Source organism: Lactuca sativa, chromosome 5, assembly GCF_002870075.4.
Source record: "Lactuca sativa cultivar Salinas chromosome 5, Lsat_Salinas_v11, whole genome shotgun sequence".
NCBI lineage: Eukaryota > Viridiplantae > Streptophyta > Magnoliopsida > Asterales > Asteraceae > Lactuca > Lactuca sativa.
The window spans coordinates 352,028,410-352,042,252 of NC_056627.2; the positions used below are offsets into that span (position 1 = coordinate 352,028,410).

General features: G+C 32.9%; 1 protein-coding gene across 1 annotated transcript; it reads right to left on the reverse strand.

Annotated features, from left to right (window-relative positions):
• Window positions 1–2,872: 2,872 nt before the first annotated feature.
• Window positions 2,873–3,686, reverse strand: LOC111891588 (calmodulin-like protein 3). Its single transcript, XM_023887644.3, has one exon. The coding sequence runs from the start codon at window positions 3,459–3,461 to the stop codon at window positions 3,006–3,008; it is 456 nt and encodes a 151-aa protein (XP_023743412.1). The 5' UTR covers window positions 3,462–3,686; the 3' UTR covers window positions 2,873–3,005.
• Window positions 3,687–13,843: the final 10,157 nt, after the last annotated feature.

A 13,843-nucleotide genomic window follows, 5' to 3' on the forward strand; every position in this document is an offset into this window, starting at 1 on the left:
TATGTTTAATTGGCCACTTACATGAATTGAATTCTTTTGTAGTTAACTAACTTTTAGGGCACCTAATCATTTTATAAAGTTAATGATTGGTAATAAACAATAGGTTTCCTTATTGTAGAAAATATATCACATGTTTTCACACTTCCGAGCGTACGAGAAAAAATGAACATTATTGGGAAGCTTGTACAAAAGTTAATGTAATTTTTCAATACAATCTAAGAGTGTGTTTAGATTGAATTAATAAAGCTATGTCTAGTCAAAGAGCGTATTTTGGTTAGATAATTTGGCAAGTGAGAGGTATTAGAGAGTGTTAATCTCTTTCAGCACCAATTTAGAATAGCAATCATGAATTGCATCAATCCATAATCAAGTTAAACAACAACATTGAGAACTAAAACTAGAACCATTTCAACAACTTGTTCACAAATCTATTTAATTTTCTGCATGTTTTCAAAGTAGATTGTTATATACATTATTTCATACTTTGCATACAACCCCCCCTTTTTTTGTGACTAAAGTACTTTGTGCAAAAAGGTATAAATTTTGTTTCGTATCTCTATGGATCGACCCTATTTGCCTTGTACTACTTTTTAGTGTAATAAAACAGTGTATTTGGACATGGATGGAGACAATAGGGGGCTGCTAGATGCTCTCCCCCCTCATTCTCTCTTAAAAGTTAAAACACTAGTTTTATATTAATATAAAATATGCTCATAAGCAATGTTTTAAAAATCAGTTTGAACTGATTGGTCGAACCGGTTGGACCGGGAACCGGAGAAGAGAGTAGTTCAACTATCACCGGTTTTATGTCTATTTCTGAACCGGAATGAACCGGCCGGTGTTTACAAAAACCCAATTGAACTGGTTAAATTAAATAAAAACACATAAAAATGAATCATTTTCATAACAAACTTTGGGTTTTTTTTTCACATCTATTTAGAATTCTTTCAATAAAAGCACATGGTAAGTTTTATAAAGTTTTTTAATGCGTTCGTATTCATCTAAAACTATATTTTGTTTATTTATTATTGATGTACGTGGATTGTGGATTGATGTAAAACTTACAGTTATGTGTTTTTAATGTATTTAGATTGATTTTCAACTTGTATTTATATGTATTTTTAATGTTTAAACTTGTGGATGTTTATGTGTGTTTAGAAAAATAAGAAAAACGATGAAAATTATGGAAACCAGTTGAACCGACGGTCGAACCGCTTAAACCGATTGAATCAGGAATCAGTCACCATACCGGTTCAACCAATTTATTGCTCGTAAGTAAATATATATCCCCATCGGTTATTACTAAGATGAAGCCTCTCTCAATTGTTTTTAGAAAAGCTAATGTTATATGAAAAAAATATCCAATGATTGTATGTGAATTATATTAGGCACACGTCTGCTTTAAGTAACACAACCTCCACTCAATTTATTTTTATTTTTATTTTAGTTTCCTATTGATTTTATCCTCATTCATGTTAATTCGTTAATTCTTATTCATAAAAGCTTTTTAATTCGACAAAGATAGTGCTATTTTTATTTAGGTTTCAATCAAGAAGTTACTAGCTACATGGTTGGTAAATTTTAATTCTTATCACATATTTTTGTTTTCTTTAATATTTAATTAATAATTTATTATAGATAATTTGGTTTATTATTATCATAGTGTAAATTTGAAACAAAATTGACCATAACTTACAATAAGCAACATACTTCTTATACTCTAATAAATTTTACTTAATTGAATTCTTTTAAAATGAAGTCTAAAATGAATCATAATATGATATGTATTTACGTTCTAATTAGTTTTTTTTTTTCTAATAATAAAAGGTTAATGGACAATAATAAAAGATTATGATCATATGAATTTTTTAAGATTGATTCTTACAAAAATTGATGTAGTTCCTATTTAGATGTTCATTTTTCTTTATAAATTTTTTTTTAAAATTTTTATGACTATTACGATATTTTGATACAATTTTTTTAATATCTTATTACGATGGAAGCCCCCTTTATATTAAAATTCTGGCTCCGTCCCTATATTTAGAGTCTATTGTATCTTTATCATTTGTTGGATTTGACACGCCTAACAGTAGACGTAAATGATGTGTGATTTTGAGTCCATATGCAAATGTTACAAACAAAACAATTTTCAATGCAGATAAGCGCGTTACACGACGCCTTTTCGTAAGGTACATGACACGATTTCCACTCGGTAACTCCATTTTGAGCTTTCTTTCACATTAAACTATCCTATGAGATGAAGATGATTTGGAATGGTGGAGAGTGGACAATGGTGAAACACAAATGTAACATGTTTATATGGTGTGATACCTAACCCTATAATTTGTCCTTTGATAGCAAATTACTAACCATATCATAATGAATTAGGAAAAAAAAAAAGCTTTGTTTCGGCTTATATAAAATTGATTATTTGGCATGAAATAATTGAACAACTAAAGAGAGATTTGTTTATAAATGTTAAAACTGATTATTATGAGTTCAACTCACAATAATCAAATAATTCATTGTAAAATACACATTTAAACTTGTTATGACTTTTGTAGTTTAAATTATGAGATTTTAGATTTCTTGTTAGAAGTTGTTAAAGCACGTCCAAACACCTTTATGCATTTATCTATTGTAATTAATGATAAAGTCGAACTCAAGTGATTTTCAATTATAATGAAAAAATAAAAATTCCAAACCAGTTGAAAATAAAGCAAAAATCATCAAGTATTAAATTAAGCTACATAAAGAGTTATCAAAACGATAGTTCAAGACATGTATTCAAATGTAAAGATCATAAAAGATGTTTTAAAAACAACACTTTTAGGGGGTTCAAGCGACAACGTTAACAACTTAACATCAAAGGTAACACACGAATAGTAAACTTATATATTAATGAATAATTGTTAAGATCAAGGCTGAATATCTGTACAGTGTTCAATAAAAGAGAATTAAATCATAGAATGAAATAAAACTAATTTAATTCGATGAATAATTAATCAAGTCTCCAAACCCGCAAAACCACCGGCTTTCATCATTTGCTTGAACTCTTTAAAGTTAACCATTCCATCACCATCTTCATCGACCTTCTTGATCATCAGCCTACACTCCTCAACGGTTCGACCTTGCCTTAACCCGAGAGAACCCAATACAGATCTAAGCTCTTCCACAGTGATGAACCCGTCTCTATTTTGATCAAACACATTAAACGCCTCTCTCATATCCTCTTCCTCATCCCTCTCCCCTAATATCGTCTGATAAAGCTCACCAAACTCTTCCATGTCAACAAACCCATCCTTATTTACATCGATTTTTTCAATCATTTGGGCAAGATCATCATCTGGTATATATATCCCAAGGTTTTCTAGAGAGTTTGCTAGTTCTTGCCTTGTGATCTTTCCATCACCATTGCGATCAAACATTTGGAAAACACGTCGTAGTTCAGCTGGATCCATCTTGGATGGAAATAACAACACGTTAATTAAATTGTGTTGAACGTGTTTAACGATTTATAAGAGCAATTATTAACGACCAAAGGGGAAAGAGAGGGATTAACAAAGATAAGTTTGGTTTACCAAGAACATAATTATGATATAAAAAGTTACGGGGTAAGAAAAAAAGAGAAGAAAAATATGCCAAAATGGTTACAAAGGTAGAGTAGAGGGTTTATTGAGGAGGAATTGGTAAAACTGACGGGGTTTGTGGTTGAGAGTAAAGTAAGGAGAAAATATATGAGGGACAATTTGTGGACATCCTCGAATTTCGTTAAATGTTATTTTGTTTGTTTGGTAAATAATATTGTAGTCAATTTGCTATTTTCAAAATTTCATACTCAACAAAAAGAATTTAGAATAAGTTACAGTTTTGGTGCCTGTGGTTTTGAAAAAATTGATGTCAATGATCCTTACAATTAAAAAATATATCACGGTTGGTGATCCTTTGTCCGGTTTCTGTTAATCCATCTTCGTTAAATATTTTAAAGTGACCATTATACATCTCCTTTGGTCTTTTAAGTTATATTGTTATTTTATAAAGTTAAGGGGTATTTATGTTATTTACATGAGAAATAGAATTGAGGGGTCATTTCTGTTATTTACATAAAAAAGTATAAACTCTAAATTCTTCATTTCAGCCCTCCTCACGATCACCAGTAACGAATCTAGAATAAAAATTAACGTGGTTCCCTAATCAATGTTCAACCAGGTCGATAAAAGTATAGTTATGAAAATCAGACCGTAACGTTCGGTTCGATCGATTGAAGCGGAAACCATTCTTATTTCCAGTTTTTTATATAACAAAATCTGTTTGTTTGCAATTAGTGGAACCCATCCGGTTTATCAACAAAACTGGTTCAACTGAACGGGTTGGACCTTTAAAAACAACAATATTTATAAATATATGTATTAAATTTTTAAAAGCATCTGCCAAAGTGAATTTAGAATAAAAAGTGCTCCAAGTAATCAATTTTTAAATTATTAGTTAAGTCGCAGTTAGCCCTTAAAATTAACGAAATTTTTTAAACATACATTTTTTTCCTCTTTTTTGTTCAACAAAAGATAGGTCCTTATTTTTTTTCTTACTTTTTTCAGATATATAGTTTGTAGTAAATATTGAAAAATTAGATGGGTCAAAGATATAGTAGACTCGCCAATAACGATCACCTACCCCCCTCTTCATAACCGACGTCGGGTCCATCTCCCTCCTTTGCTGCCAACAACTTTAAAGCCACCCATTGCTGATGTCGACAACTTCAAAGTCACCTACAACGACAACTTGACGTACATCCGACTACACCACACCACGATGCACCCACGCCGCCTCACCTCCTCCCATGCACCTATAATCATGTAATCAGGGTCGTGCCCGACATTTTAGAGGCCTTGTGCAATTTAACAAAAAATAGACCCTAAACTTGAAAAATCTAAAATTTTAAGAAAACAATTTGCAAAATATATAAATTAAGATTTTCATATAAAATAATATAATTTTTTTTGTTTCTACTTGAAACAAGTCCTAATATCTCTGGAAACAAATTTTTCAATAACTCCTTCATAAATAACTTTATCCAAAATGTTGCTTTTAACTGTGACGATCATTTTGTAGATTTCCTTCTTGGTTCTAGATTCAGAAACTCAAGTAGTAAAGTATAACACCTCTGTGCTTTAAAAGAATTGAAAAGGGCAGATTACATCATGTCATTATTACATTCTCATAAATCATAAAGTAAAAATCAGATTACAAAGAAAAAAAATCAGATGGAACATCCTAAAGATACTACTAGATAAAATTTTTGTTTTTAAATCAACCAAAACATTCATTCGTTGCTTTTAAGGATAATGATAGTATCAAAAGCGTTTCCAATAACATCAAGGTAATAATAAAATCATAAGTATGAAATCTCCTGTAGATGCGATGCAATCATGCCAGACTCTTCCCCATGGAATCAGAAGAAGTACCTGAAATGTTTAAACCACAAAACCATAAGCACAAAGCTTAGTGCACTAGTATAAAATTGGGCTTTATCCACGTAAAATACCACACACCATACATATCATAACATATCTATTTCAACCCTGTAAAGATGTTATGGGCCAAATCATAGTCTTACTCCCTCCCATGGGCCATATCATTATCTTTACTTGTATAAGTGCTTGGGGAAGATCCTGGTCTTCCATAAAATCGCCATGGGCCAAACCCTGGTCTTACATGAAAATGTCAAGGGGCTAAACCTTGGTCTTTCATGCAAGTATCACAAAGACAACTAGCATCCTATGTAACATAGTGAGAAAACTCACCTCGTAATGCAGTCAACAGCCAACCAGCTCACACAGTCAAGAAATGGGTATTACACACCACTTACTAAATCACATAAGGTAAACCCTTATTCTACCTTCTAAAACTAACAATTTTACCAAAAGTCAAACTTGGTTAAAAGTCAACGGTCAAAGTCAATGTCAGTTAACCTCTACGTCGTGGTCATCCTTTGGCCAGGTCGTGGAACCTTCTCGACAAAACAGTCACGGTCAGGCTAGCCACAACGTTGTGGGAACTTGGTAGAAACAAATTAATAGATTAATCTCTCATCTAGTTAATCCAAGATCCCTAAAGCTCAAAACTGATTCCCCTTAAGGTCTAGATGGATAAAGTTTCCAACTTTATCCATTAAGACAACCCAATAAGTCAATATCTCTAATCCTAAGCTCTTAATGGTTGCACCAATTGCATGGAACGCTAGGTCATGCAAGACCACTTTCCAACCGACACCATAGTCTAGAAGTAAGATAATGCACTCAAGTGCTCTGGAGTTCACCAAACTCCAAAGATAAGAAGATTGAGACTAAAAAGCTCATAAAATGAGCTAACACGAGATCTAAAGATACAACTAACAAGGTTGAGACTTTATACCTCCACAAGGTCAGAAATGAGATGGAGATGCTAGATCCAAGCCAAAGTCATGCTAAAAAACCTCAAGATAGACTCCTTCTTCTTCCAAGCTTCAAAAAAATGGATTCACACTCTTAAAACTCACACAAAGAGGCTAGGGTTTGGGTGGAGGTCGTTCTCAAAGGGTGTAGGCTGCCAAATGAGGCAACCCTAGAAGCCAGTGTCTTTAAATAGGGCACTAATCCCAGAATCTAGGGTTTTGAACACGCCGTGGCCAAGAGTTTGCCATGTCATGGAGGTTTACAAATGCGTGTTTTCCAGAATCAGGCTGCCACGTCGTAGTCATTCCATCACCACTTCGTGGCCTAGATAAAATCCCAAAACTTAATAAATGAAATTAAATCCAGTAGTACCATACCAGGAAATGGGTGTTACATCAGAAATTTGAAGTTATATTACATTCTCAGAAAAGAAATACTCTGATTTGCTTTTGATAAAAAAATTATGATAAAAAATTCTTATATTACATTCTCAGAAAAGAAATACTTTGATTTGCTTCTCATAAAATATTATGAATATACCTTCATATATTCGACACCTCAAGAGGATTGCTTTCTTCTAAAATTTTGATTAGATATGATTTTCAAAACCTCAAATCTTCTAAATTTGAGAATTCGAGAAAGAATGAAAGAAAAAAACTTATTTACTTCTTAGAAAGAAATTATGAGGAATAAGACTACCTTCTACTTTTTGAACTATGGTTTACTGATATTTGAAGTAAACGTCAATTTGCTTGTGAAGTTAAAAATTTTGATTTTTGAAGTAACAAGGCTTCCCAATTTGTTTTGCATTAACTGATTTTTGAGGACCGGTGAAGATGGGGGGTAAGAAAAAAGAAGTAAGAACCCAAAGCTTATGAAGAAGAAAGTAAGGAGACCATTGTTGCGATGGAGCCTAGACGATTCACTAGCTATCAGTAGTCAACGAGAATGTAGGAACCAAAGCGATGTTTACTTCTCCTGAAGAAATTATGATCCATGCTTTCTGTCGTTTCTGATTCCAGTTCATCATCTTCCGTCGTTCCTCATTACTCTCACCTGATGGCTGATCATTCCTAACCTAATATGATTTGGGCCAAAAAAAATAATTCACAATAAAAAAATTGTGCCAAGGATCTTAGTGGCCCTTTTCAAAGACACACTTTGAAAAAAAAATTGTGCCCGGGATCTTAGTGGCCCTTACTCTCACCTGATGGCTGATACATTCCTAACCTAATATGATTTGGGCCAAAAAAATAATTCACAATAAAAAAATTATGCACAGGATCTTAGTGGCCCTTTTCAAAGACACACTTTGAACTCCCTTTGGGCCGACCCTGCATATAATATCTCCGATCATCATCCCTATACAAATCTTGGATTTAGTCCGGTGAAACCCTAAGCATACATTGATGAAGATGGTATAAATGATCCGTTGAAACTGTAAACATATATGAGTTTGAACATTTAAAATCAAGTTACAAACGATGGAGATCGATGGAGTAAATGGTGGTGGTGGTGGTAGCACACCAGAGACAAATAGGGTGAGAGGGAGGTCACTACAAGAAAAGAGGGTTTTAACGACGAAAAAAATTGCCGCTATTGATCATCAAATTCGCTGCTAATACCTTTAACGGTGATTACTTAAAGAACACCGCTAATGCATATGTTGCCGGTATTGCTCAAAATCGCCAGTATTGCCTCTTTTCACTAGTAATAGTGTCGCCGTTATTTTTTTTAATCGGCCATTTTCGGATGTCGAAAAAAACAGATACGTGATAACGTTAAACGTAGAAAAACTAATACCTAATATGTAGAAAAATGATTACATAACAACATCCACTTACGTACCAAAAGTGTTATAATACCATACATATCCTCCCTAATAAATAAAGAACTTTTTGACACATTTCACACTCTCATTGATTTTGTCACATGTCATTTTATGGTTATTTTCAATTAATTTTTTTCCACATGGAATTTTGTGGTTTTTTTCATTTTATTAATTTCCACATAATATTTAAATATAATAATTACAATAAATGTAATAATAAATTCATATCAATTTCATTAATTGACTTTCTTCTAATTTCAAATTTTCTAAATTAAAATTTCATTAGTTTCCTTTGTTTATTTATCTAAATGATTTGTTTAATTTAAAAAAACAAACATTTTAATTTTAATAATTCAATATTTTTCTATTTTTTTCTTATAAATTCAAACTTCTCAAATGTTTAGAATTTCATATTTTTTCCTTTAAAATGAACTCATATAATACATGAGTTTTACACCTAGTACCATAATAAATAACAAAAGTCTTATAAATTTATGTCATACTACAATGTCTATCAAAAGATAAAACTAATCCAACGTGACACCGTCTTCATTCCCTCGATATCATCTAGTGCTTTATTCGCCACAAGCCATGTTAGAAGTTTTGCACTACATGTCGGATCGTTAAGCATCGATCGAAGATTCTGCAACTATATAATAAATAACAACATATAAACTTAAAAGTTGAACTATCAATATCAACCAAACTAACAATTACCAAAATATAAGCAAATTACCCATTACTAGTTTATCTACATCTCAACAAACAATCAAATTAACAAACCAACGAACCAACATAAACCTTCTAAATTAAACCAACAATCAAACTAACAATTACCAATTTATCTACATATTAAATTAACTATCAAATTGCCAATAACCAAACTATCAAATTATCATTTACATATACACATTTACCAAATATACAAATACACATACACATATACCAATCACACAAACACATACTATAGCTCTTGATGAGAATTACCTCAACGTCTCTTTATATATATATATATATATATATATATATATATATATATATATATATATATATATATATATATATAGAGAGAGAGAGAGAGAGAGAGAGAGAGAGAGAGATGTTCAAATGTTTCTATGTGACATCCCCAATTTTCTCGGCTAGAAAAGACCGATTTTGTTTATGCTTTATAAAAATCAGAGTACTTCATTTCATAAAAATGTTGCGGAATTTGTTCCTAGAAAAACACGATAAATACGTTATCAAAACATTTTCAAAGAAACGTATTTTATTCATTTTAAAATGTTTGGGATGTCATCGTCAATACAGAAACATAAGCATAAACGGAACTTACATTTATTTACACTAGTGATCTACATCTCTTTAATCTCTCAGTGTAATGTGACTTCGTATCAACACCTGTGATATAAATAAACTGAGTGGGTCAGGTTGGGAAACCTGGTGAGTACATAGGGTTTTCAACCGACAATATTATAATTATTATGTTTAAACAATCAAAAAATCAACCCAATTACCCATCCCCATTATCTTCTTTACTCTTAAGGATTTAACGTAAGAGTCATCTATCCTGCATTCGTTTATTCCGAAGTCCCTTACTTCCAGGGTTTTAGGACTAGCACTAAGTCCATAGCTGCCAATGTTCGTTCGTAAAGCACTAATTCCATAGCTGCTATAGTCTATTCATCGGGTACTAAATCCATAGCTACCAGTGTTTATCTAATAGGTACTAAGTCCATAGCTACCAATTCCCAACAGGTACTAAATCCATAGCTACCGGTGTTTGTCCAATAGACACTAAGTCCATAGCTACCGATGTTTATTAGACACTAAGTCCATAGCTGCCAATGTTTACTCACATTATCTTTTATCTCTCATCGTTCATCTACCCATGTCATACCCAGCATATTCGTATATATAAAATACGTATACAGTTTAAATCCTTTAAAACATGCATAAAAACGTTTATCTAGCATAGACAGCAAGTACTCAAATAATGTGCACACTTAGCATGTAATTTATATAAAATATTTCATATCTATGTGTAAGATGAAAGTAACTATGCACTCACCTGAAAGGTGGTGAGTCGGCACTCGGACAACACTTCGTTACTCTTAAAACAATTATCCCTTGACGAAACCTAGTATCATTACCACTAGAGTTTAGTCTAACGCTTGACGAGACTAATTTAATAGTCTAGCTATTATTACTATTATATAAGCGTTAAATAACACTCAATATAACTCATAATAATAGCCCAAATAATTATTTTAAGTTCCTAATAATGTTACTATAATTAAATAAAATCTATATTAAATATAGTATAGGCATAGCTCACTTACAACGGGTTTTTATTAAAAACCGGGCTTCGCTGGAGCAGCGTTTCCGAGCCGAAAGCTTTTCTTCTCGGAGCCGTCTGGCGCTCCGAGGCTTTCTTCTCGTGATAGGGAGGTTCCCTAGACTTGGAAGGGGTTTAGGGAGGTTAGAGAGAAGTTAGAGAGAGAAAGAAAGGTTTGAAGATGTGAGGAAATTATGAAGAGTTCATCTCTTATTTATAGGAATTGTATAGTAAAGTAGTCTCCAAGCTTCGTCCGTAACTTTTGCATACGAGCTCCGTTTTTGTCTGTCTTTTTACCGTTGAGTTCCTATTAATGAGATCTTCAACTCTCATTTAGACCTCGTTGGCTAATTCTCATTCTATCTCGGATTTACATAATTGTATCGAATTCGCCGCGCTCGAAAAGTAGAGACTAAGCTTCGTCCATAACTTTCGCATACGAGCTCTATTTTTGTCTGTTTTTTTACCGTTGAGTTCCTATTACTGAGATCTTCAACTCTCATTTAGACCTCGTTGGCTAATTCTCATTCTATCTCAGATTTACAAAACTGTATCGAATTCGCAACGCTCGAAGAGTAGGGACTAAGCTTCGTCCATATCTTTCGCATACGAGCTCCGTTTTCGACTGTCTTTTTATCGTTTAACTCCTATTAACGATATCTTCATTTATCATTTAGATTATTTTGGCTAAAAATCGACCGATCTAAAATTCAGATTTTGGGCTGTGCACTGCTATGCTAAATCTTAGAAAAATCATAACTTCCTCATACGAAGTTAGATTTGGATGTTCTTTTTATGCACACTATCGGTTTAACATATACTACAACTTTCGTTTAGATCGCTAAGGCTAAATCTCGCTCTATCGTAAATTCACTATTTACGCCTCTCGGTATCGTGTCGGTTCCATCGCGAAACTTCGACGAGTCATAACTTCTTTGTTATAACTTGGATTTCGACGCTCTTTATATGTACGAAAACCTTGTAACATATACTAAAACTTGGTTGAGATTATTTATTCTTAATAATATTTTGTCGAAAAGTCGTTTTCGATCCCTATTGCCTCTAAATTGACTAGCCCGGATCTACGGGCGTTACATTCTAGCAACTATTGTGTGCATGAATGCACTAATAGGAATTTAGGAATAATTAAATAATTAAAAAATGTAATAAGGGTAACATTAGCATGATAATTAAAATAAAATCCCTTAATTCATCGAAATTACCATAAAAATCTGTTTGACCAATTATTTAACCCTAGCCTCTTATATATACGTATTCTATTTCTGCGTCCTCTCATTTTCTTATTGACATTGTCGACGATGTGAATTGGGGGGAAAGGACTTTGATCCTCGTCTGATCGAGAGGGAGAAGATGAACGAAGGCAACAAGGTTGCTCAGGCATCTCTACGCTTCTTCTTCCTCGGAAGGGATATGCGAAATCTGTTCCTCTGCTACTCCAGCCGTGAGGTGAAAATCGGAGGAGATTAGCGACTTCAGGTTAATATTTTGTTTATTGAGTTCGACTGGAAGAAAAGAAAACGAAAAAGAACTCGATCAAAATAAGGGAAAAACAAACGAAATGCAATAATAGGGGTGGATCGATGATGGATGCCCACTGCGAACAGGGAGTAGGAAAGTAGTGGTTTGGTGGGAGGAACTGACCGCAGTAGCAGCTCACATGGGGCGTTTTCGTTGCTCGATCGAATGGGAGAAAGGAAGGTTATCCCGGATTCTTGATTGATTGAAGAGGGAAGACATCTGAGCCAAAGTAGAAAGAACGAAGGCAACAGGACAGTCACCGGCCATGGTGGTCGTTTGGGTGGCTCTTCTTCCACATAAAATATGAACGGGATCAACAACATATAACCTTCTTCCTTCATTTTTTGTGATTCTTGACAGAATCGATATACCTAATTGGTTGTTTGGGGTTTGGTGTTTGACAGGGGTAAATGGAGCAACCTATCTCTTATAAACCATCTTGAGTTTCTTTCTCGTTGTTGGCGGTGGGAAAACGAAGAGTCAAAAATAGTAGCGACTGGCGATGGTGGAGGAGGTGTTCAAGGTGGCCAATAGGTAAGTGGAATGGGGGCTGCTCCGGCAGCCTCCCTGTTGCTTCTGTTTACTTTTTTTTTACTAAAATCAATGGAGTTTTGGTGGGTTTTGGGTTTGATTTTTGACAAAAAAATGAACAAGGGAAAACAAAATGTGATGAGGCTGCTTCTTCTTGATAGGAAAATGAAAGAATGGTTTTTATGATCAAATGCAGATTTTTGTAGATCAATTTGGTGATGAGTAGGGTTTTTGTAAATTTTTATTTTTTTTCAAAAATTCGAGACACCATTCTTTGATGGCAACGAACTTGTAGCTTGAAGTATTGATGATTCAATCTATGCTTATGATGTTTATGATTCAATCTTATTAACCATCGGTGGCTAGAAGTCTGGTATGCATCTTGTTTGATAGGCTCTCTTCTTGAGACCTTGTTTAACTTTTTATAATATTTTTGTTTATTTCATTATACTGTAAGCTGCTATTAAGTTCAAATTCTTTAAGAATATTCAAAATCATTCTGCAAGAATGGTTTATTCTGTAAGAATATTATTGTTGTATTCTAATAGAATTTTAGTTAATTAGTTATATGTTTAATGTGCAGTTGTTACAAGTGTATCACTACAAAATATTTGGCAACGAATTTGTGATAGAAATGGCTTGAAGACCTAATGGGAAAGACTCCTTGTATAAAATCATTCTCATGCAATACAATTCGACAGAATGCCAATCTCACAAAATGTCAATCTCATAGAATGCTAGCATATTTTGGAGTGGCTTAGAGGTTAAACATACACAAGACATCTAGAAACGAAACAAGAAAGTGAATAATGATTCTTTCAAGAATATATTTTTTTTGCAAGAGATTTCAAGAATGAATGTAGTTTATGTTCATAGTTGTATTATTTAACATTTAATGTAATTACTTATTCTAAACTATTAAAATTCGTCTTATATAAAAGTTCTATTCATTAAAAATTATTGGTCCTGATAATATGTGTTTATAATATTATGTTAATAGTTGTATACCATTCTGACAGAATTACAGAAGATCATTCTAACAAAATAACATTCTGATACAATAAAATCGATTTATGTTTACAAATTACGTTTAAAATTGAATTAATTTGAAAAAAAAATCAGAATTTTTAAATCAAAATCATTAATTATCCCATAAATCTCGATTTTTCTTTTTTT